Source organism: Echinops telfairi, unplaced genomic scaffold, assembly GCF_000313985.2.
Source record: "Echinops telfairi isolate 266 unplaced genomic scaffold, ASM31398v2 ScPeMD7_7468;HRSCAF=8506_0, whole genome shotgun sequence".
Classification (NCBI taxonomy): Eukaryota; Metazoa; Chordata; class Mammalia; order Afrosoricida; family Tenrecidae; genus Echinops; species Echinops telfairi.
In genome coordinates, this window is record NW_022111369.1 from 50,904,639 (window position 1) to 50,929,068 (window position 24,430).

Genomic DNA, 24,430 nt, shown 5'->3' on the forward strand with positions numbered 1-24,430 from the left:
TTAAGTTTATGGGCATAATACTGAATGATGCACGAAACATCTAAAGAAGATGGAAAGAATAACAGAGTTGTACCAAAAAGAAATAGTCTACATTCAACCATTTCAAGAGGTAGCATATGAGAAAGAGCCAAAGCTACTGAAGGAAGCTGGTCCAGCTGCACTGAAAGCATTAGACAAAAACAAGGCTCCAAGAATTCATGAAATACCAAATGAGATGTTTCAACAAGTTGATGAAACATTGGCAGTAAGTAGTCATTTATGTCAGAAAATTTGATAGAAAGCTACTTTGCCAGCTGTCTGGAAGAGATCCTTATTTACACCCATTCCAAAGGTTATTTAGCAGAAGACTCGAATCATGAAACTATCATTAAAATCACATACCGTTAACATTTTTCTAAGTATCATCCAACAACAGGTGTACCAGTATATTACCAGGGAGCTGCCTGAGGGTCAGGTCAGATTCAGAAGACACAGAAGGAGATGTCAAATGGATGTTCAGAATACAAAACAGATTTTTACTTGCTTTATTGAATATACCAAGACATAGGGCCGTGTGGATCATAACAAATTATGGATAGTCTTGAGAAGAATGGGCATTCCAGAACACTGCACTGTGCTCATGTGGAACATGTATACGGAACAAAATGTAGCTGTGCAAACAGAGCAAGGGAATACTGCATGGTTTAAAATCAGGAAAGGTGTGCATGTCTAAACTTTAAATCAAATCTATCTCATGAAGTCATCTTCAAGCTAAATCTTGTGTGGCTGACGTAGTAAACAATGTCTGCTTTGAACATTGTGCTCTTCAAAACCTTTAGAAACGAGAATCAAACAAATTGAGAACAGCAGTTCAAAAGATTGGAGTAAAGATTCTAAGAGTGAGCTTTTTGGGGAGGGTGGGGAGGTGTTTGGCAGCAACAACAGAGAAGAGACAGAAGAGTGGCTGCACAACTCAAAACAATAATCAATGTCACTGAGATATACACAGGTAGAAACTGTTTAAATGGTGTTTTACCGTGTATTTTCTAAAGATAAAATTTTAAAACAAGTGCTATCAAAAAGGAATTTATATTCCATCTAATTTGCCATTGAAAGAATGGCTATAGGAAAACAAATGAAAATCTAGTCACAAAAACATAAAGAAAAATTAAAAAACAAGGACTATCAAAATAAAAGTATCACAGAAAAGAAAAATAATAATGAAATACTCAAGAACCAAAATAAAGCTGTTAAATAATTTGGGGTTGAGATTCTTCTAATAGTACTGGCTACATTCCAGAGGGTTGGAGCCCCCTGCCCCACTCCAACCCTTTTTTTTTTTTTTAACATATTTCATTTCAGCAGGGACCACTAAAATTTTGTGCCCCCCCACCCAAAAAAAAAGCATTCAGCAAATTGATTTCAACTCACAGTTACCCCATATCTGGTTCTAAAAGATGCAAATCTTCACCGGAGCAGACAGCCTTTCTCTCTCTTCAAAGAAGCATTTGGTGGGTTTCAACCAATGACCTTTAACTAGCAATCCAATGCTACCTCAAAAGCACCACCGGGGCGCTTTAAGAATTAGACTAAACTACTAATTCAAGCCAAAACCAGGAAGATTTAGTTCTCATGAGATGGCCCTGGTCGACACTGGCCTTTATGAAGTGATAACTGGAAATATGGGTGTTACAGCAAAGTGTGAAGAAAACTGATGGTGCCCTGCTATCAAAAAGAATAGAAAATGGGATCTTAAAGGTTTATATTTAATTAAGAGCCACCTAAATGAGGCGTCAACCAAGTCTACATGCACAAAGCACACCAGCCCATACTATCCAAATATGACAAATAAAATCTAAATATAATAAAGGGAAAGCTATTAGAGCTTAAATTGTGAACACCCACTTTGTAGAAAGCTATGGATAAAAGTATGGGCCCAAAATTCATCTGCAAAGGAACTATTCGGATTAAGCCTCTGGCAGATCCCCTCGGACCACAGTAGAGGGGTATCAATAGCCTTGCTCTTGGACAATGGTGGGTGCTACTATGGTATGATACCTAGCCATTTGCTCTCCCTCTTGACCCACTCTGGATGTTCTACCGTTAAATGTCTATTGCTTATTTCTTGACAAAGGCTTTCCTCTGGCTTATTTTAATATTGCTGGTATGCTTTTCTTTCTTTTTTAATATTACCCTATTTGGGGTATGCTTCCCAGTTTATGAAGTACAGGTGGCATGGGTATACAGCGATAATAAAACTGGTTTAATACCTTATTAAGGATGGAAGGGAAGGGGGTATCTGAGGAGAATGGGGTGAAAATAATGGAACACAGGAGGGGGGAGGATTCAAAGCTGATTCTGTGATATATATACAGCTTTTTAAATATAGCTGAACTATGGGAAGTATATATGAATTATATCACAATAAAACTATAGGAGATGAAAAGAATTAAACTAAGGAGAAATTGCAGGTCTTTTATTTATCGCTTCATCCTTACTGTGTTCTTTCATTTAGGATCATATTACAGAACAAGCATCGTAATTTCTATTTTGAGCCAATGTGTTATGAAACCTACAAATGACTATCTTGATGAGTCCTACAGTCCAGGGGAGGGACTCTGATATAAAGGGCTCACCACATGGACCCAACAGAAATTTGAGATTTTTACGTTCTGTATAATTATCTGGGTATTAAAAACTTACTGAATAAGAGAGAAACCCTGTAAACCACAGTGGAATGGGTTATTTGGTATGAATTTTTTACTAAATACTGTATTTATTCTAAATAAATACCTTTCACAGTTCAGTCCTACCTTGAACTATAAATTCCCGGTGGCAACTCAAGTAGCTTATTTTCATGTACCCCGTTCCCATCCACCACTAAAAACCTCACCTGACTTTAAACTTCAGTGCACTTACAAAATACCCATCTGAGATTCAACAGTTTTGGGGTGGGTGTCAAGAATCTGCTTTTCAATAAACAATATTGAGGCAAGTGTTCTAAGCACTACACCTATAGAAACCTAACTCATTTATTAAAACCAAAAGTACTCAGCTCATGCACGTGTGTATCCTTATTGATGACAAAGACCTAAGTATATTCATTAATTCCTTTAATTCTTAATAGAAATTCTTATTTTTTAATCATTTTATTGGGGGCTAGTACAATTCTTATCACAATCCATACATCCATCCATTGTGTCACACACATATGTACATTTGTCGCTATCATCATTCTCAAAACATTTGCCTTCTACTTGAGCCCTTAATATCGGCTGCTCATTTTCCCCCTCCCTCCCTCCCTAGAAATTCTTATTTTATATAGAAAAATTAAGTCAAGTAACTTACCCCAGAAAACATCAATTCACGAAGTATTACACATCTTGAACATGACTTGAGTACGCAGTTTTTTGCTATTCGATTAAACAATCTAGCACTGTTGGACCATTATATCTGTTACTTCACTGTCTAATGGTAAGGCTTAAGTCCCTAGGCTGGCACATACTACTATTTATCAATTGTGCCTTTTGATCTCTTTCACTAGTTACTTCATTAAAAAGAATGAATCCCTCTCCCATCTATACAGGTTCAAGTATTAAGGTTTACCTGCAAATCCAGTCAATTTTAAAGACTCCTCCCAGCATTTTAGCACTCATTCCTGCTGGAAGAACCCAATGTATAGGAGATCCTCCATGATGTGATTCTGAAGAAAGTCTTGCAAACCCTAAGAGAATCAAATCACAACACAATATATAGATACCAATGTAACTTTTATATATAAAAATTATTTTGATATATAAACTGTCGTGATCTTACACAACACAGAATCTGATGAGTCTTGCAAACCTTAAGAGAATCAAATTATAACATGTGATGTCAATATAATATTCCATATGTCAAAATTATTGTTTTCTTACCCTGAAATTTTCCACTCTCTCTTACTGAAAATATTAAGATAACACTCCTTGCAGATCTGAAGGCAGCATTTAATTTTTTCTCATTTACGGGCAGTGTGGACCATACACCCTATATATAAAAAAAAATTTTTTTTAATCACAAATTGAAATTGACCACAAAAGTCAATGTTTTCATATTATATTTGCAAATGAGCAAGGCTACTAATTTTGGTGCCATTTAAGTAAGCCCTAACATCTTATTTATCGGCTATTATTGCAGTTAGTAACTTACAGAAAGTTTAAGAGAAATGTAGTAAATTACTACCTCTAAAAAGAATCACTAGAGCAACCAGTAAACACGCTATACTGTCAAATCTCTAGGGGTAGAATTTTTATACTAAAACTAAATACACTGCCATCTAGTCTTCCAATCACAATGATCTTCATACAGACCCTCTTAGACTATAAACTTTTATGGGAATAGACAGCTTCATTTTTCTTTTGTACAGAGTGGCTAGTGGCTTCTGAGGCTCTTGTAGTTAGCAATCTAATATCTAGTCCTTTGTGCCACTAGTCCTCCTTACAATGAAACCAATCCTCCCCACCAAATCATTTTGAAACCATAACCATTTTTATAAAATATTAAAGGTGAATCACAAATTGATCAACATTTGACTTCCTGAAAAATTATACCTCATAAATTATCCCAAATTGCTGTTTGTATATACCATAGTAAAAAGCTTCTCTAAATTTTAGAATTTATCAAATTTTTCTATGTAACTTCAAGTTTTTTATGCATCAATAGGTTTGACTCTCAAGAAGCACACAATTTTTGTTTACCTTTTCAATTACTAAAGGAATAGTTATTCATTTTTGAATCTTTGTAATCTAACTCACTTATGGAAAATAAGAACAAATGAATTAAGGCAAGACTGTAATTCAGTTGAAATCAATCTGTTTAAACTAAAATCTTTCCATTTGTACCATCTTTTAATGCATACTGTTTAAATTATGTCTAAGTCTACTCCAGCTAAAGAAAAGAATAACACAAGATTGGATATTTAGCATATGATATATACAATTTTATAGATAATCCTTGACCTCGCTAGAAATACAGAATATGATTAACTTTAGTTTTTAATTTCAAAAAATCATTAAAACCTGCAAGGACAAATAATCTAATCGATGTGAAGGAGGAGTAGTACAGATGGGGACCCAAGATCCATGTGTAGGCAACTGGACATCCCCTTACAGAAGGGTCACGGGGAGGAGACGAGCCATTCAGGGTGCAGTGTAGTAACAATGAAACACACAACTTTCCTTTAGTTCCTAAATGCTTTCCCCCCCGACTATCATGATCCCAATGCTACCTTACAAATTTGGCTAGACCAGAGGATGTACACTGGTACAGATAGGAACTGGAAACACAGGGAATCCAGGACACATGATCCCTTAAGGACCAGTGCAGAGAGTGGTGATACCAGGAGGGTGGGGTGGAAAGGGGGAACCGACTACAAGGATCTACATATAACCTCCTCCCTGGGGGATGGACAACAGAAAAGTGGGTGAAGGGAGACGTTGGACAGTGTAAGACATGACAAAATAATAATAATTTTAAAATTATCAAGGGTTCATGGGGGGGGGGCACAGGCAAGGAGGGGAAAAATGAGGAACTGATACCAAGGGCTCAAGCAGAAAGCAAATGTTTAGAGAATGATGATGGCAACAAATATACAAATGTGCTTGACACGATGGATGGATGTACGGATTGTGATAAGAATTGTATGTGCCCCCAATAAAATGATTTTTTTTAAACCCGCAAGGAAACCCATAAAACCACGAACAGAAGAGTTTTTGCACCCAAAACAATCAATTAGCAATGTACAGCTGAAGTCTTTAAGATAACTCTCCCCTTTTCCTCTAAATAAAAGAATTACCCACAAGGAAATTATTTCCTTTCATAAAAATTTAAAAGGTAGGAGCTATAAAATTAAGTCACTAATGAAGTCCATTGGCTCCAACAGAAGTTATTTTTCATAAGGGCTGTTGGGCAATTTTTCTTTCTAAACACAAAAATTACACAGATCTTTAGGTAGATAAAACCTGTGATGGACAAGATGTTACTGAATGTTCTATGGATTACGAGTTAGGCTGCCAACCTCAAGTCAGGAGTTGGAATCCACCAGTCATTCTGTGGGGGGAAAATGAGGCTTTCTGCTCCTATAGAGTTACAACTTCTAAAACCCACAGGAGTTGTACTATCTGATAGTTGTTGAGTTGAACGGCCTCGATGGCAGTGACCCAAGGATAAAAAGCAAGCACTAGTGGGAGCCCAAACCCCAGCTGCAGAGTTAACTGGTCAGATGAAAACACTGATACCCATTACCTACAGACAAGCGTCTCCAACAGCCTTACTATCAGACAGACATCAATGTAATTTTGATTGTGCTGGATCAAACTTGATACTTGGGTCAAGTGACCTCCATATTGACACAACCCGAATTTGTTCTGGGAGCAATATCTTGTGTGTTTCATGACAAAAATTTCTCCCCAGGCTTTCATTGTTTGTATTTTTATCTTTGCATTATTATTCTTTTATCCTTACCACTTTGTTTCTGTCTTGGTTTTATGGTTTCTATTGGGTTTCCCAGTTTGTGAGGCACAGAAGGGGTGGATGCACAGATGCAAGGGTTTATAGGGTATTTAGGGGTGGGAGGTGGGAGACAGGGAGGGCAAGGGAATTTGGGGAGTAAAATATGAAGTGAAAGGGAGCACTAGAACTGATTGTGATTACACAACTCATTTTAAAGGCAATTTCACCAGGCGGAAAGGATGTTCTGAAACTGTGGTAAGTACTGTACAATTCTTGATCTGATTGAAGGACTGAACTATTGAACTCTATGGTATGTGGATAAGGTGCCAATAAAACTGTATAGAAAAATAAAGCACCAATGCAAAACAAAGCCCATTGAAGCAATATACAAACACAGAAATCAACAAGCATCTTCTAAAACATAGAAATTATCATCTTTATCAATCATTCTGACACTTAAAATCATCTTTGAAAGACTTCAGGGAACGCAAACATTGTAGCCCTAAATGTTTGCCCTGTCACTAACAAACCAGATGGTAAATCTCAATGGTTTCATGACAATAGAACATGTTCTCAAGACACAATTCCAATTTTCCACTAAAATTTTTTACAATCAGGTTAATTTCAAAGAGCTAATGCTAATACCTTAGCTTTGGCAAGAGACACATTCTCATGGTTGTTACTCTTTATGAGGAAAAATCTTGCATCCTGCAGGACATATTTGAGTTTACTGGTTTGATCTGTAAAAAAGAAATCCAAATTGATTAACCTAGGCCATTATCACATAAAGGGGTACAAATTGTACTAATATTAACCCTCCACAATCCAATTAAAAACATAAAAACTCATAATTACCCACTCAACCTGAAAAGCTAAACCACAACACATAGAAATGCAAAGCTAACAAAAGACATCAACACTTTGCAGCCAGGTTAATCAAATCTAGTGATGTTCCGATATACCCGATCCATATTTAAGTACAAAAATTCCTGCACATTTTATAACATTCTATAACCTCATTTACAGATGGATCGTTAGTGCTGTAATAAATAAATATGTGAAGCTCTGATGTCACTGCTGGGTAAGTGCTGAACTGCTGCTAACCACCAAGTTGGTGGTTTAAACCCACAAGGGCAGGTATTTCATGAGAAAGATGAGGCTGCTCTCTGCTCCCTTCGAAAAGTTACAAAGCCTTAGTCACCAAAGAAAGGATCACCATTGACTCATAATGCAGTCAATGACAGTGGATTTAGAATTTAATACACATACATACATACATATGGCATGTCTGAAAACGGAATTATCCTGAAATGGCTCTTGCTCAAAGTGAACACGGAGTTATGTGATACTACAGAATTAATTCCACCCCTCCCTTAATATATCGGAACATTACTACATTAAAACCAGCTATTCATGGAAAATAGAGCAAAATAATTACTTTATGCAGCATGCAATGAAAACAATTTCAAATTTAAATGATACCTTTTCGGACAGCACGAACGGAAGATGATAATTTCTCATGCTTCTTTTCTGAACCTGTATTTAGCCAAAGTACATTTGTTCAGATTGAGCTTTAATAGAGATAAGACAAAATTTCTACAGTCTTGTCACATATAATTCTCATTCAAGACAAATTATTCTTCCGGGCGCACCCACACACACAATAAAATACTTCTCAATGTGTACGAGTGTTTTGCTTTTTTGGGGTTTTTTGTTTGTTTTTTGGTAAATATATGTACTTGAACAGTTTCTCACTCAGAAAACTAGTCACTGAATCATCATCTTCCAAGGAAAAATAAGGGGGAGAATTCCACTTAAGCAATAACAGAACAGGATTTAAAAAAAAAAAAAGCTTAGTTTCCTCTAGAAGTACTACATCAAACATGCCAAAAATCAGTACTAATGGACATCAACAAGTTCACACTAAACTACAGCCTTCACAGCAAATAACACTCAAGTCAGTCAGATACAACAAATTCATGAGAATACCTGCATATGACTCTGAGGCAGAGCTTCCACTTCTATCAAAAACAATTGGAGATATGCCTCTAGCTCGCTTCCTTTCCTTCTTTTTCTCATCTAAAAGGAATCCAAACAAGTTTTGTTTTTTTTTCAAATCACAATATAGAAACTGACACAAGTATTCAAACTAGAATATATCATTAAGTGCCTGGTTTTTGTAGTCATTAAGTTATTAGTCATTGCTTATCTTTCTATTGACCTTTCAATTTCTTCAGAATGTTTCATTTCAAAGACACTGTTCAAAAATAAGGGCATTTTGTTGTTTCTCACTTAAGTTGCAACCAAATAAACACACATGCCTGTAACTGAAATCAGGAACTTAATTATCCTGTATATAAAACCACCATCAAGTTGATTCTAATTCTATCAGCTTAAAACTGTTTTTATTCCACAAGGTTTTAATGGCTGGTTTTTTTAGATGTAGGTTACTAGGTCTTTTTTCCAAGATGCCTCTAGTTGAACTTGGCCTCAGACCATGAACACTTCAATTAGCAGCCCAGAGCATTAGCCATTTATCCCACCAGCCATTTATGCCAACAGAAGTTTTGTCTATACAGTGAAACTTGTTAGAGCCCCAAACCCTAGGAGCATGACTTGTTTTCCTGGGCCTCCCAATTTTCCACTTTGACAAACTGAGGTCTTACACTTTTATATCAGTTTTAGTGAAAAAGATGTGTTTCCTTTCTCTGGCAAATTTCTGATTTACCCTGGTTTCAGCTTTCACAGGCTTTATTACATAAAAGTGCTTTCTAAAGCAAAAAAATATCTCCAATGGAACTCACTACTTTATTTCAATAAAAATTTTGTTTCCCTTCTATGCACCAGCATCCCTTTATTTCAATAAAAATTTTGTTTCCCTTCTATGCACCAGTGTTGGTGTAAAAAAAAAAAACTATCATTCCTCATCACACTATCAAGCTCCAAATCCCATTCTATATTAACTTCTATGCTGTTTTAAAATCTTGTTTAATCCCAGAATCCAGCGCTTTGCAATAAACCCTTCAAGTGGTCAATGCTTTCTTTTGTCTCTGCTATTTTGTCTGTACAATTCCATTATTCTTGACCGTTGTTTAATGCTCCTAAAATTTCACTTGAAATTCAGACCTAACGTGTTAAAAACTATGTAGTGGCTGCTGTCGGCAGTTGGAAACAGAAGGCTTTGTGCTCTCATAAGCATTTAAAGCCGCTGAATCCAACAGGTTCTACTCTACTCCACAGGGTTGCTATGAGCTGTACTGGACCTCATGGGAGTATGTAGTTCCACAGGAAAGTAGAAATCTTCATTAAATCGAAAGCTTGGATTATTCATCACGTAAGTACCATTTCAAGACTAGTTTGGCGTTTTTAAATTGTGTGTGTGTGTGTGTGTGTGCACATGTGCACTTGCATGGCTATGTGTGTTTAACAACATATGAATAAGGCTCTCCTATGTTTATATTATTATTTTAAGTATTATCATGGTATGTCTCCTTTTCCTTGAACCTGCCTCGGACAACAAATATGAAGGGAAAAAATAAGCACTTTTATAAAAATAATAGCTAAAAAAGAATCATCAATGATCATGTTTATATATCCCCTTAAAAACAGTAAAATCTTTTTCACATGCTTCAAATACATAAAATAGCCCTGGTGGCATAGTGGTTATGTGTTGGGCTGTGATCCACAACATCAGCAGTTCAAAATCATTGGCCTGCTCTCTAGGATAAAGAAAGGGATTTCTACTCGGATAAAGTGTTAGTCTCAGAAAGTCAAAAGGGCAGTTCTACACACTCCTATAGGGTCGTTATGAGTCAGCATCCATTTAATGGCAATTGAATTTCCATTTTTTTAAAATAAATTATCCCCTTAATCTTCACAAGCTCATAGAATTTGTTAGTTTCACTTACAAATAAGGCAACTTCAGCTTAGAGCAGTGGTTGTCAACCTTCCTAATGCCATGACCCTTTAATAGAGTTCCTCATGTTGTGGTGACCCCCCCCACCCATAAAATTATTTTTGTTGCTACTTTATAACTACAATTTTGCTACTGTTATGAATTGGACGACGCCTGGGCGACCCAAAGGGGTGGCGACCCAACAGGTTGAGAACCACTGGCTTAGTGGGTGCTTAAACAATGTAGTCAGTGTCACGAAATTTCTGGGTGACAAAATCTATTTCAAAATGCAACTCCTCTGACTTAGAAGAGCAATCCTCTATTCTTATTTAACAATTAGAAAAGATGTTTTACCATTTTTTGAGGAAGATTCTGGTTTTAACCAGTTTTAAAATGGTAATCTCTACGTAGATTTAAGATTTTACTTTTATCTGTCCTTTTACAGTTCATTACTAATTGCTTCTCCACCTATGTGTACTTGGATGTTTCAACATAATAAACAAAAATCCTCATAATTGGGCCAATAAGTGGAGGGAAAGACGTGAATTTTTATGTGCACCCACAATCAACACCGATAGAAATAACAATCACAAAAATGCCTTTGCATGGGGCAAATGTGCTGCAAAAAGCACTTTAGTGTCACTCAAGACTGACCTAAGCCACAATTATTGTCACTCACTCCAAATGTCTATGAAAGGTGAACAAACTAAGACGAAAGAATTAATGCCTTTGAATTATGGTGACTGTCAGAAAAACAGGACCCTCAATGAGGTGAATTGACTCAATGGGGGAAACATTGGGTTCAAACACAGTATTTGTGAGGATGAGGTCATTTATAATCTCAAACACAGCAAAAATTATGATGCTAAACCAGGCAGTGCTGTGTGCTCTGATGAATGAGTTAAAAGCAACTCAATAGGCTCTACAACAATATACACATAAAAAGGCTTATAAAAGACTTCATCTCTAACATAGTGCTGAAAGCTAAGAGGAAAATACCATACATGGACATAATTACAATACCAAGCCTATTTAAAGGCAGTAACCATATGGAATAATGGCATTTAAAACAGCTGGGTATTGACATAAATGGATCTCGCAACTTTAAAATTTCTCTGCAGGGCAGACCATGTAAACAGAATGAAACCTTTCTCTACAAAATGACTGCAGACTTCTCTTAAGTAGAAAAAAAAAGAATTTGGTCAAATCCTAAATGTTTTTCTCACATACCTTTGTTTTGTTCAGACTACAGTCTAATATGGCAATTAACACTTTTTTTAAAAATTGATTTACAGAATCATTACGACATACCAGTGGTCTTCCAAAAGTTCATGAAAACTTCGTATTATGAAAAAATATGCAAGGATTTTAAAAACTGTACGAAAATAACTTGTATTAACTTTTGTAGTATTCCTCAGCAGGTTTTAGTAAGACATATACTAAGAAGCATAAAACAGTCTGAAAAAAGCCTCTATTTTGAGACCTCATGCCAGGGGCTTAAGTGGAGAGAAAATGTCTTGAGAATGATGAGGGCAATGAATGTACAAATGCGCTTTACACAATTGATGTGTGTATGGATTGTGATAATAGTTGTATGAGCCCCTAATAAAATGATTTTTTTTTAAAAAACCTAACAGCTAATTTATGTCATAGTTTGAGTGGAACAGTGAAATCAATGATACTTACAAACGTTTATGGGCACAATGACTCAAAAAGAAAAGTTTACAAATGGATTACTCATTTTAAGAAAGGGTGACACAATGCCCTTATCGATCTGGAACCTAAAAATTAAGTCTTGTTCATACCCTAACTGAAGAGAACGGATGACTTAATAGCAAAAACAGCTAGCACCATGGGCATCAGTATCTCAATTGGTCCTGTTTACATAATCCTGACTGAAAATAAAAGTTGGGCAAATTTTCTGCTTATAATAGGTGCCAAAGTTGTGAAGCCCAGATAAGCAACAGGAAAAGAGAACTTCCAAGGGAATAATTTAAGTAAGTGGGATTAGAATGGTGAACCATTTCTTGGAAGAACTGTTAACGGGAGAAAATATGGCTTTACCAACACAATCCTGGAGACAAATAATGCCTACCAAGTTGTGGAGTAGGCCAGTAAAAACAAAAGCTGGTTAGTCAAGATCTAAGTAATGGCAACAGTTATTTTTGAATGGTCAAAGCATTTTGCTAGTTGACTTTCTGAAAGAGCAAAGAAAGATTCTATCTCCTTATTAATGTGTTTTGAGAACATTAGCCAAAGTTTTAGCAGCAAAACACCAAGGAAAGCTTCACCAGAGGGACTCTTGCCACCACAATGCTCCTGCTTATTCTGCTCATCAATCACAGACAATTCTCAAGAAACTCACTGAGAAATTTGTAAGTAGGAATGAAACTCTTAAGGACTTTACATTAAAAACCTGAAATACATTTCCTTATAGAGAAACAATGGATGAGACTTGGATGCAATTTATACTAATGTACAGCTAGGAAATGCCGTTGAGGTAAACCTAAATATTTATGTGTATTTATTATAATACTTAACAATTAACAATCATACTAACATCCCTTCAATGTTCTCAAAAGTTTGTAACTCAAATTTAAACACACTCAAGGTCAATTTTTACATATAAAAAGTAGTACCTGATCCATCTGTGCCTGAACCAGATCGGACAGATCCATCTGTGAAGGAAACAGATTCAGAATCTGAGTCGCTAGCCTCACTTCGAGTGTCATAATCATTTCCCTCCTCCTTCTGGTCTCTCTCATCCTGTTCATATTCTTCTTCCTCCTCCTCCTCCTCTTCTTCCTCTTCCTCCTCCTCCTCTCCATCTTCATCGACCTCATCTTCCTCTACATCGTCTTCGACCTCTTCATCTTCTTCCACATCTTCTTCCACTCCTTCCTCCTCATTCTCCGTGTTGTTGCCTTGCTCATCAGAAGAGCCACTGCTGCCAGTCTCATGATCGGAAACATATTCTTCAGAGTTCACCTCTTCCTTAGAAGACTGGCTGGATCTGCTTGCTCGTCTATCCACATCAAGCCCAATTCTCTGATGTTTAAAGAAAAAGGGAATCAGCAGTCACATAACAGACAAGGTAGGGTGAATAAATAGTTCTAAAAGCCTCAAAAAGAATGGCTTTCTGTTTTATATCTGCAATAACATTTACTACCTCAGGATCATCTGGTGTGGAAGATTTGGCCCTCCTTTCAGGGTCCCTTTTCCTGAGACAAGTCTTTTCAGGTTGACTCTTATAGGGCTCTCTGGAGGCGCTACTTGACAAACGGATCTTCCGATCAGCATCTAGGCGTTTGTTTCTTTCAGACCTTTGGTATTCCTCATTTTTATACTCTGTGACCGACTTTCCTTTTGTACTAATTATTCTCTTGTTATTGCTCACAGACGAGCTCAGTGGCTTTGAAATCAACTGTCTTGAATGAACAGAAGGCTTTTGTCGTTTGCTGTCAGTAGATTCCATTCGGTCACTTTTTCTTTTTGATCCTTAAAAATATGATTTTAAAAAAAAGAAATAAAATGTTTGTGGTATTCTGTTTATCTAATACAAAAGCTAGTCACTTTCTTCAACAATCAAATCTCTTTCATTTACATTGTTGCTATTTTAGCAAAGCAATGAAAACTTTACATACCCTTTTTCTCATTTTTATCTTGTTCACTTTCTGGGTTATACAGCTCATCATCTTGCTCTGGTACTTCAGTCAAAATATCATCAAGAACATTAAGCTCCCCATCTGAAAAGAAAACATTAAAATTTTAAGATATTTAGAAAATCATTTTTTAAATATTTACTATGTTGAGGCCATGTCAGAGCATAACCCTCAAAGAGTCTGTGTTTGGATCAAGACACTCCAGCTGGTACAGAGCTTTGGTCTACAAAGTCAGGAATATATAACCCCATTTGAGTTATCATGGCTGCATATTCCCTACAAGATACTTACCGTTCACAATGAGCTTACATAATCAAACGTGTCACCAGTAATAGGGACAAATCAACAAAATGGGAGAACAAAACAGTGCTTGTGTGGTACCTTAGGGAAATTTTTTAAATGTTTAATCTAGTCACAGGATATCCTATGCTCAAACTAAAGTGTATTCTCCACATATGCCCAGGACTAAAGAACTATTCCAGATTAAAGAATATGTAAAAATACAAAACAAAGGAATGTAGGGCAGGATCTGGGATATAATTGGGAAAATTGGCAGATCTGAACTAAGTTTGTCGATTATAGCATGCATTCTAATGTTCGTTCCTAAAATTTTGATAATAATATGGTTAAGTTAAAAAGACCTTATTTTTTTTAAAAAATGAGTACATAAATATTTAGGCGCAAAGGGCCATCATGTCTGCATCTGCCTAAAAATTCAGGGAGAAAAAGTTATGCATGTTAAGTGTGTGTGTGTGTGTGTGTGTGTGTGTGTATATATAAACTGAGAGAAAACACAAATGTAAAAAAAATGCAGTATTTGGATAATGTGTGATCCAAGGGGAAAAGAAATTGTTTTTACTATTGTACCCATTCTGCATGGGTAAGAGGGTCAATATGAAAATTAAAGAAAAAAAACTATTGATGTGTTCTCTCTGCCACCAATTTGATGCTGACTCACAGCAACCCGATAGGACAGTGAACTAACTGCCTCTGAGTTTCCAAGACAATAACTCTTTAAGGGAATAGAGAGTTCTATCTTTCTCCCTTGGAGCTGGCTGATGGTTTCAAACTGCTGACCTTGCAGTTATGTGTGCAATGAGTAACCATTATGCCTCCAGAGCTCCCTAGTGATGAGCCTGGTACACAAACAAACAAGTTTGTAAGATACTGGTATGGGCTGTAAATGTGTAACTAGCCATAGGAAGTGAGTTGTGACTATATCAACATATTCAATGAGCCTAACTTAAAATTCACTGCTACCCCCAAATGCTCACCCCGCCATCAACTCCAAAATAAAAAAGTGAATATTTAAATATGTGCAAATATCTACCACTTTGACCTGATTTTCTTTTTGCTAATGCACTAAAGTTAAGATGAAATGTTTTTAATTCTTAAGTACTTACTCTTATTATCAAAAATATTTCCAAATTGAAGACATGGCAAAGAAGTGCCCAAAACTGATGATGGCAAAATTTCAATAGGGCTCCAGGGTAACACCAAAGCCTGGTTAGAGCAATTATTAATATGGGGTCTACAAACTCGTCAGTGGGGTTTGAGATCTGCCAACTCCTACAATTAATTGCTAGTACATTTGCATGTACTTTTACCAGTTCATCAAAGGGATATACAATAGTCAACCAAACTGAGATAGACAAAACATACCTTAAATAGCAATGTTCAAACAAAAGAGAATTCAAGGAAATCACCATTTCAAGATAAAAACTTATGGGTAATCAGTATTAACATGCTGTTAGGTTCCACCAATGAGATGGAAGAACTTTCTGTATTTAAAATGTAGAAAAGTCCTGATTAAACATTAAAAGACAAATTTCTCCTAGAAAGTGAAAATACAAAAAAGCCTAAGTAGAAAACTATAAAGAAAATTATAAAAATACAGAAAATAAGACCACAAATGCAGGTTAGTCAAGGAAAGAAACAGCAAAGTATAGACAGCAATTTTTATTTTCCCAAGATATGGATAAGCTGGGCAAATCCCCAAAGAGCTCAGTACCACAAATATGCCATTAAATAAACAATGAACTAGACAAATCTTTTCCTGAATCACTAGCATGGTATTAGAAATACCTGAGCAAAAGGCTCAACATTTATGTATTATATACTTTGCATATATATGTATATGTATATATATACACACACACATAGCATTGCAGAATTTTACATGTTAAATTACAGATATCCCTAATTCACGTTTTCCCTTAGCAAAGAAATGAGACCATTGTCTGAACAAGCTTTAATATTTATATAAACCAAATTCAAAAATTAGTTTTGGAAACATGTAAACCTTTCAACACAACGAATAACAGCCTATTCTTACCACAACACCTTTCATGATACACAGTGAAAAGGTTAAAGTTGTAAGAATTTTGTCTTGCCTGGATATACAATCACTGCTCATGGCAACAAGAGTCAAGAGCAAATGATACATTATATTGGGCAAATCTGCTGCACGAGATCTGTTTAGAGTATTGAAAAGCAAAGATACTACTTTGAGGACTAAGTGCACTTTATTTTTAATGGTCTCATATATAGGTGAGTTGACATTGAGTAAGGAAGACCAAAGGAGGACGCATTTTTGAGTTGAAGGTACCAAGGACTGTGAAAAGGACAAAAAAAATCTGTCTGCAGCGAGAGTGCTCCTTAGAGGCAAGGATGGCTAGACTACATATTTTAGACCAGAACCTGGAGGACACATCAAGCTTGGTATAAAGTGAAGCAGAGAAAAAAGAAGTCCTATGGGAGATGGATTGACATGCAGCTCCAATAATGGGTCCAAGAACAGGTACAATTATGAGGATGGTGCAGAACTGGGTCATGTTTTCTTCTGTTGTGCACAAGGTTGCTGTGGATTAGAACCAGTTCAATGGCACCTAACAACAACAATCTTAAAGTTCATGGGCTAAATGCTGCCAATGGCTCCCCCTCACTCTTTTTTGAGGGAGGGGGAGATATATTGGCCCAAATTAAGAATGAGTTTTACATCTTTAAGGTTGTTTTTATTTAAATAAGATGAAACAAAGATTTTATGTGACCCAAAGTCTAAAATATTTAGGCCTTTTACACACAGTTTATTAACCTGCCATAAATTATCCTATGTTCTTACTTACTTTCATCTCTGAAAGTACGTATGTATTCACTGAAATATAACAATATAGGGGAAAGATATTTGGTTTGGAATATAAGGAATCCAGGTCACTCCCAAGTAATTGGGTATCTTCAGGAAAGTTGAGTCTTATTCAATTCCAGTTTCACTACAAGACATTTATAAAAAGATAAGTATTTATGAACAGGAAAGGAGAGTGGTAAACTCATCATCTCCTGATGAGTTACTTAACCTACCTCTATCAGATTACAATAAACCCTGCCACGTCTTTTGTGGATGGCTAAAGAATTTTGCACTGGTATACATGCTAGAGAGAATTTTAGTGTCCTTCAGGGCCTCTAATTCTGCTCCTTTTAAATAGTAAATTTGGGGAACAGAAAATTCTGAAGGGGAAAAAAATCAGGGCTGTAGGGTAGATGGGGTATGGTTTCCCAGAGAAATTCTTACACAGCTCGTTATCCTGAAAGGATGAGCAGATGCAGGCAGAGAGAGCAGTGTCTTGATGGGGGGGAATCTGCAGAACTTTCCTGCCTTTTTCTGTTTTCAATATTCTGGAAATGTCTTCATAAGTCTCTGTGATCATCCAATGTCCTCCAAGAATATATATAAAGATCACAAGATCAGCCCTCTGGAATTCCAAAAAACAGCCATCATGAACTTCTGAGCTGACCTCTCTGCCTGCCAGCAGGCATACTACAGTCAGTTTTGATAAGACCCCCTCCCCTTTTTGGGGGGTAGGCCCTTTAAGAGGTGGCTAAAAGAGTCCTGGTGGTTTAGTGGTAATGTGGTGTTGCTGCTAACTTCAAGGTCGGAAGTTCAAAACTATCAACCACTCAGAGGTACAAAGATGGGGCTTTCTACTCCTGTAGAGTTGCAATCTCAGAAACTCAAAGGGTCAGTCTACCTTGTTCCTATAAGGTTGCTATGAGTCGGCATCAACTTGACGGCATTGAGTTTGGTTTGATTTTCTGGAACAAAATTTCCTGAAATCTCTTTTCTGATATTTTGTAAACCATCCTCTCAGTTATTTTTCTGTCATTCCTCTAAATAAAATTGACTTTTATTTCCTATCTCACTCAAATTTCGTCTTCCACACTATACACAAATGAGGTCTAAGGATTTAAAAAATGCCAGTTGACTCCAACTCAGTGACCCTATAGGGCAGCGGTTTTCAACTGCTGGGTCGCGACCCCTTCACAGGGGTCACCCAATTCATAACAGTAGCAAAATCACAGTTACGATTAGCAATGAAAATAATGTTATGGTTGGGGGAGTCACCACAACATGAGGAACGGTATGAAAGGGTCTCAGTATTAGGAAGGTTGAGAACCACTGCTATAGGTAAAGTAAAATTGCTCCTGTAGGTTTCCAAGGCTGAAAATAAAGAAGCTGTTGGGTTTGAACCACTGACTTACAGTTAGCTCAAGGCATAACCCACACGTCAGTGCTCCTTTGATATAAAAGATAGCATATTTAATTGTCCATCCTACTTCTATCATAAACATAAAATGTTCCTTTTACAAGATGGTAAAACAAATATAGTAAGTTCTCAACTGTATACTCTATGCGTCATAAAGCACTAACTAAATGGACCAGGATCATCAATTTTATCCTAAAATAACTTATGTGAAGACTAAATATACATGTGTATATGTGTGTGTACATACACACGTAAAACTTAAAATGAAAAACTATGAGGTTTGACTATCATACAAATGCAGATCATATAATAATCATGTATTCAGGGCATTAAGACCCAACATAAAAGGAGTTGTAGTGGCACTATGGGTCACACACTGGGCTACTAACCAAAAGACCAGCAGTTTGAAACCATCAGCTGCACCACTAATGAAAGTTGAGACTTTCTACTCCTTTAAAGATTGAGAATCTCAGAAACCCACAGGAATAGTTCTATTCTAGGGTTGCTATGAACAGGGATCAACAAGATGGCAGAGAGAAAAAATTAACAGCACTCCTGGAACTTTGTGAACAAGATACACTTCTGGCCCTCATGGACCTTCCAGTCTAGTAGTGTCATTTCTGAAAGGTGTAACTGTTATACTCCGGGTGCCTTAATAATTAAGTTCTTCAGAGAAAGCTTGGTAAGAGTTTAAAAAATAAAATTTACAAGGGGTTTGTTTTTAACACTAGAAAAGATGTTTATGAGGGGAGCTTCAAAAAGTTAATGGAAAAATTGTTATCTTTTCATTCCATTTTTGCAAAAACTTTTGAAGCCCCCTATTTACTTACTTCTTGTTTAAAAACACTGAATTTAACAATGGTATATTTCTTTCCTTTTTTTTTCCAAATCCAGTTTTTTGAATTAACACAGGAATCAGAAGGATTTGATCAGTTATATAGAAACCTGTTCAATCATATAAGTTCAGTTTCTTAGAGATTACAATTATTAAAGAAATAGCGAATATTTAAAGTCCAAAACTCCCAAGAAATCTGATTAAGCCTTTCAACTGTTTCAAACAGGTCATTTCCCAGTTGGACCTACTGAGATCTTGCACTTCCACCTATACATTGAACTAGAATTTACATTTTTAAACAAGATCTCCAGGTCTTTCTTCTATATGCATAAGCACAGTAAAAATCTGGATCCACTCTAAACTCACTGCCATCCAGTCAATTCCAACTCATAACGGCCATGTATGACATTGTAGTATTAACACCACCACCACCACCCCTGTGACTTTCTCAGGCTGTCATTCCTTCCAGGGGTCTTTCTCCAGCAGAGTTGGTTAGTGGTGTCTAACGGCTGACCTTGAGGTTAGCAGCCCAGAGTCTTGACTATACCACCAGGGCTCCTAAGAATCTGGGAAGAGCTACAGAAACCTTTGGGGATACTGTTAAAATGTAAATTCTGATTCAATGTATCTGGTGTGGAACAGATTCCCTGCAGAGGGTAGAACAAGAATGAACCTGTTTTAAAAAACCTTGCTTCCCACTATTCCCAAATCATCTGTTAGGAGGAGGAAACAAGTATCCATTCTACTTCTAGATTCTTTGGTAAGTAACATAGATCAAGTATATAAGAGGCTCTGTACCTCAGCTTCCCTATTTGTAAAGTGGGTTATTCCAGAACTTTTCCTCTTCCAACTTTAAATAAGCAATTCCTGTAGAAGTTGGGTAATTTACTAATGTGATATTACTACTTTCCATTAACAACTATTAACTCTACATATTTGGGCCCCCATTTCATCTCAAAACCCATTTGTAAAACATTCCAACTTCCTGTCCACCCAACAAAGAATTCAAATACTGAATTTTACACATTTTGTATTTGGTTTATCTTACCCTATCACAACCACACTCATATACAGCTCATAAACTGACACAGCAAATGTTGACTGAATTAATTCTTCCTGCTTAAACAAGAATCAACCCTGATGAAATCCATAACTTTTCTCCTCTGAAACTCCAATCTATTTAGCATACAAATTTTATTCTCTTCCTAGTCTAACGCAGGGAAAAAGAACACTGAAAAGATATGGTAGACAAGAATTTTATAAAACCTCTTAAATGAGTTGGACCTTCGATTACAAATACAATTTGTGAAGAGTAAGACAAAAGTGTTTTGTAAAGGCCACCCTGCAGCAGTATGTAACACTGTCATGAAGTAGTGACTTAGGCCAGAAAGCCCAGAGCAGATTTTTGCATCTGGATATGCAGCGTGACTGGGGAAGGGTGGCAAAACCAAAAGCTTTTGGGTAGAAACTATGATTTTATGAACTGTTATATATAGATGTTGCTATTTAATCACATGACTACCTGCCTTACTATCTCCATTTTAAAGTCAAAATCAACGATAAGGCTCCTAGAAACTAGTTTGTTCCAGGCTCCAACTAAAACTTGAATCAAATCTGTCTGCCTCCCCACATCCATACTTTTTGGATTATGGGTTACTATTTCAAAATAATCAAATTTCCTCTCAAAGCATATGAAATGGGGGAAAGGCGGGAAAATATGAGGAGCTAACACCATGGGCTCAATAGAAAGTGAATGTTTAGAAATTACTGATGGCAATATATGTAAAAAAATGCTTGATGTATAGATTGGTAAACTGTAAGAACCCCAATAAAATGATCTTTTAATAAAACATAAACAAACCATACATGAAAAGGATACAAAATTCAGTCGTGTATTAAAATGCTTTCAACACTTAGCACTGTGATTTTAAGATATCTTTACACACATACCCGCCACCACCAATTTAACTGCAGTGGGACTCTTGGATAATCTGATTTGGTACAAGGCTGGCTCAGTTTGTGTTTTGAAGTGTATTTGGTCCCGCCGTGAGGAGGAAAAAGATCACTGAGATATGAAGACTCTGGACTAAGGAACAAGAATATTAAGAGGGTCAGCAAGCCTAAAGTGTGTTTAACTCAAATCAATTTTGAAAAGCCCACACTCCAAATAATTAACTACACTGTAAATTATTACACATCACCAGTTGTGTCCCATTTTCATCAGTTATAATCCTTCCAAATTTAGAAAGTGAAAGACTCCTGTCTAAAATGCTACATACAGGATCTACATCAACACTTCCAGGACCTAGGGTGGTCAATATATCAAAAGGCATTCCTTTCTTTAAACATCTTTTCTTAAAATTTTATATTTCCCATACATTTTTTTCCCCCGTACTCTCCACAATTTCCACCTACGTATTTGGTTCCTGGTTGTGCCCTCTCGGATCTACACACAGCGTTTCTATCAAAATAACATCGAGGGTTTATTTGCCAAGACTTAAATCCTAATGATCTTTTCTTCCCCCTAAAAAAATCCTACTTCCCAAATAGGTACAAAACGGGCACTAATCATTGTTTAATTAACACGAACTCCCTGAAATTAACTGTAGATCTCTCGGGATTGGTAATTCACGTGCACTTCTAAAATTGCTCATTCGCTACATTGCCGGTTCTGATAAGGGCATTCAGGATTGTAGACATTTCACCTAAAAACCTGCGCATTACACCCGCATAGTCCTACTAGGAAATGAGCATTTGGGGGCCTGCAATTCCTTGCAGGCCCACACATTTCAACTACGCCCAACACAGCTAATTTGAAAAAGGAGAATCGGAATCCAAGAAAACCCCTAGGCGTATCAGGCCACACGGAGACTGCGGACGAAAGGGCAGGCCTGGCCCTTTCAATGTGTCCAAACGTCGGAGGCAGGCTCCGGCGACGCGCGCGCGGGTTAACCTCCCCGCCCCCCGCCCCCGCAACGACCAAGGCCCCGGGGTCCCCGGCCCGCGCCGCGCCTCCGCCCGCCACGTCTCCGAACTAACCTTTCTCCTCCCGGCTGTCGGCTGCCATTGCTCCCCTCTTGTTTCCGCTGCTGCTACTGCGGCTGCCGCCTCTTCGACGTGATTCGCGCGGGCGCCACAACAGTAGCACGGGCCCGTCCGTCGGTCAGTCCGCCAGGCCGCGCGCTTCTCACCTAGTGTCTACTGCTCACCCTTCCTCTCCCTTTTACCTTCCTCTCCGCTCACTCCAGGCGCCTGCGGCCTGGACCCAGGCTTCCCAATTGGGCTTCGGGGCGGGAGGGGCACACGGGAGGGAAGGGAACAGATGGCGGCTGCGGGCGGTGCTAAAATGGAGCCTGCTTCCTGCGTGAAACAATCCCGCTCCCACAATGCCCTGCGCTGTTTACGCTTCGTTCCTCTCTGGGAACGTCACAGTGCGGACAGGGCGAAACGGGGCGGAGGGAAGCATCGTGACGTCATCGCGTCGCCCCGCCCCCCCGCCGCGTCCCCGGCCTCCGGTTACCCGGGTTATAGAGGCTGCGTCGCGCGGTTGCGCAGTTTCACGGGTGGACCCTCGCCAAGCGCTCGGTTGAGACTGGCTGGCTGAGTCGCGTGTGGGCGTATTCTTTCCGAGTCGCTCCTCGGTACTCGTGATTTCGTGCTGGAAAACCCAGTCTGGAGAGCAGCTCCTGACCACTTTCTCCATGTGAAAGGTTTTTAGGACCCCAGGCTCACCCAAGGCAACACTGGATGTAATTTGGCAGAAGCATATTTCGATTTTTTTTTTGGTTTGGGGTAAGGAATTACATTGTATTGTATAACTTTGTAATGCACAGAACAGATCTAGTTTCGATCGTTGTCGAGGCTGCGGTACACAGTGAATTCCAGTCATTTGGAACTACAAGGAGGATCGGAAATTACTTCGCTAGAGAATGTAGTAAAACGTGTAGAAGAAACTTTCATAAGTCTAAAGGAGTGAAAATACAATTGGAGTTCCTAGTGAAGTAAGCTTAAACGGTGATCTGGAAAGAAAAGAGTAGCACCCTTGAAAACCTCATCAGTCGCGGCTCAATGCTGACATCCACGCGGTCCCTAGGAGTCAGAATTATTTGTGAGACACTGATTTGGTTTTTCAGAGGAAAATGAGGCTTTCTACTCCCATTAAGATTTACAGTCTCTGAAACCCACAGGGCAGTTCTACTTTATAGGGTTGCTATGAGTCAGATTTGACTCAGTGGCAACGAGTTTTTTTTTTAATAGTTTTATTGGCATTTAATTCATATATCATACAATTTAATAGTTCGATCATATTCAGAAGAGTTGGGCATTCACATCACAATCAGTTTCAGCACATTTTCTTCTTTCTCATACTCACAGCTGTTAGCTCCCTATTTCCCCATCCTCCCTTGCCACACCCATAGGTAATTCTTTTTTTTTTTTTTTTCTTTTAAAAAAATCATTTTATTTGGGGCTCATACAACTGTTATCCCAATCCATACACACATCAATTGTGTAAAGCGCATTTGTACATCGTTTCTCAAGGCAACGAGTTTTATTTTCAGTTTTGTTTGGTTTGATTTAGTGAAAGCACAGAGGAAGACAAGTAGTCCGTCCAGAGTATGTTACTTGATGCCCATGTAAGGAATCACGATCAACCTCAGGGCACCAGTGGTGGTTCAATGGTAGAATGTTTGTCTTCCATGCATGAGAGCCAGGCTTGAATGCTGGTTAATGCACCTCACATACAGACACCACCTGTCTGTCGGTGGAGGTTTGCCTGTTGTGGCACTGTAGGGTAAACACTGGATTGCTGACTGCAAATCACCAGCTGCTTCTGGGGAGAAAGATGGTTACAGCCCCAGAAACCTAATACAGGATCACTATGGGCTGGAATCAGCTTTATTGCAGTAGACTTTGGTTTGTTTGTTGGTTTGGGGGTATGATATTGTGCAGGTTTCTGTGGAGGTTCCAGACTAAAATAGACTAGAAAGAAAATCCTGGTGAGCTATGTCAATCAATGATCTGACCCTGG

General features: G+C 37.8%; 1 protein-coding gene across 5 annotated transcripts in view; it reads right to left on the bottom strand.

Annotated features, from left to right (window-relative positions):
* The window catches only part of YTHDC1 (YTH domain containing 1), a 75,610-nt gene extending 52,863 nt beyond the window's left edge, over positions 1 to 22,747 (bottom strand). For 2 of the 5 annotated variants that reach the window (XM_004703170.4, XM_030888511.2), the window contains exons 1-9: positions 22,441 to 22,746; positions 14,008 to 14,109; positions 13,533 to 13,861; positions 13,003 to 13,411; positions 8,458 to 8,547; positions 7,951 to 8,004; positions 7,114 to 7,208; positions 3,897 to 4,005; positions 3,586 to 3,703 (exon numbers count right to left, since the gene is read on the bottom strand). In XM_004703170.4, the coding sequence (XP_004703227.1) occupies positions 3,586 to 3,703; positions 3,897 to 4,005; positions 7,114 to 7,208; positions 7,951 to 8,004; positions 8,458 to 8,547; positions 13,003 to 13,411; positions 13,533 to 13,861; positions 14,008 to 14,109; positions 22,441 to 22,468 (1,334 nt within the window). In that variant the 5' untranslated portion in view covers positions 22,469 to 22,746. Of the gene's footprint in view, positions 1 to 3,585; positions 3,704 to 3,896; positions 4,006 to 7,113; positions 7,209 to 7,950; positions 8,005 to 8,457; positions 8,548 to 13,002; positions 13,412 to 13,532; positions 13,862 to 14,007; positions 14,110 to 22,440 lie in introns of all 5 variants that reach the window. The other 3 variants (XM_004703171.4, XM_045284360.1, XM_045284359.1) reach the window with 2 other exon arrangements.
* Between the last annotated feature and the right edge of the window lie 1,683 nt (positions 22,748 to 24,430).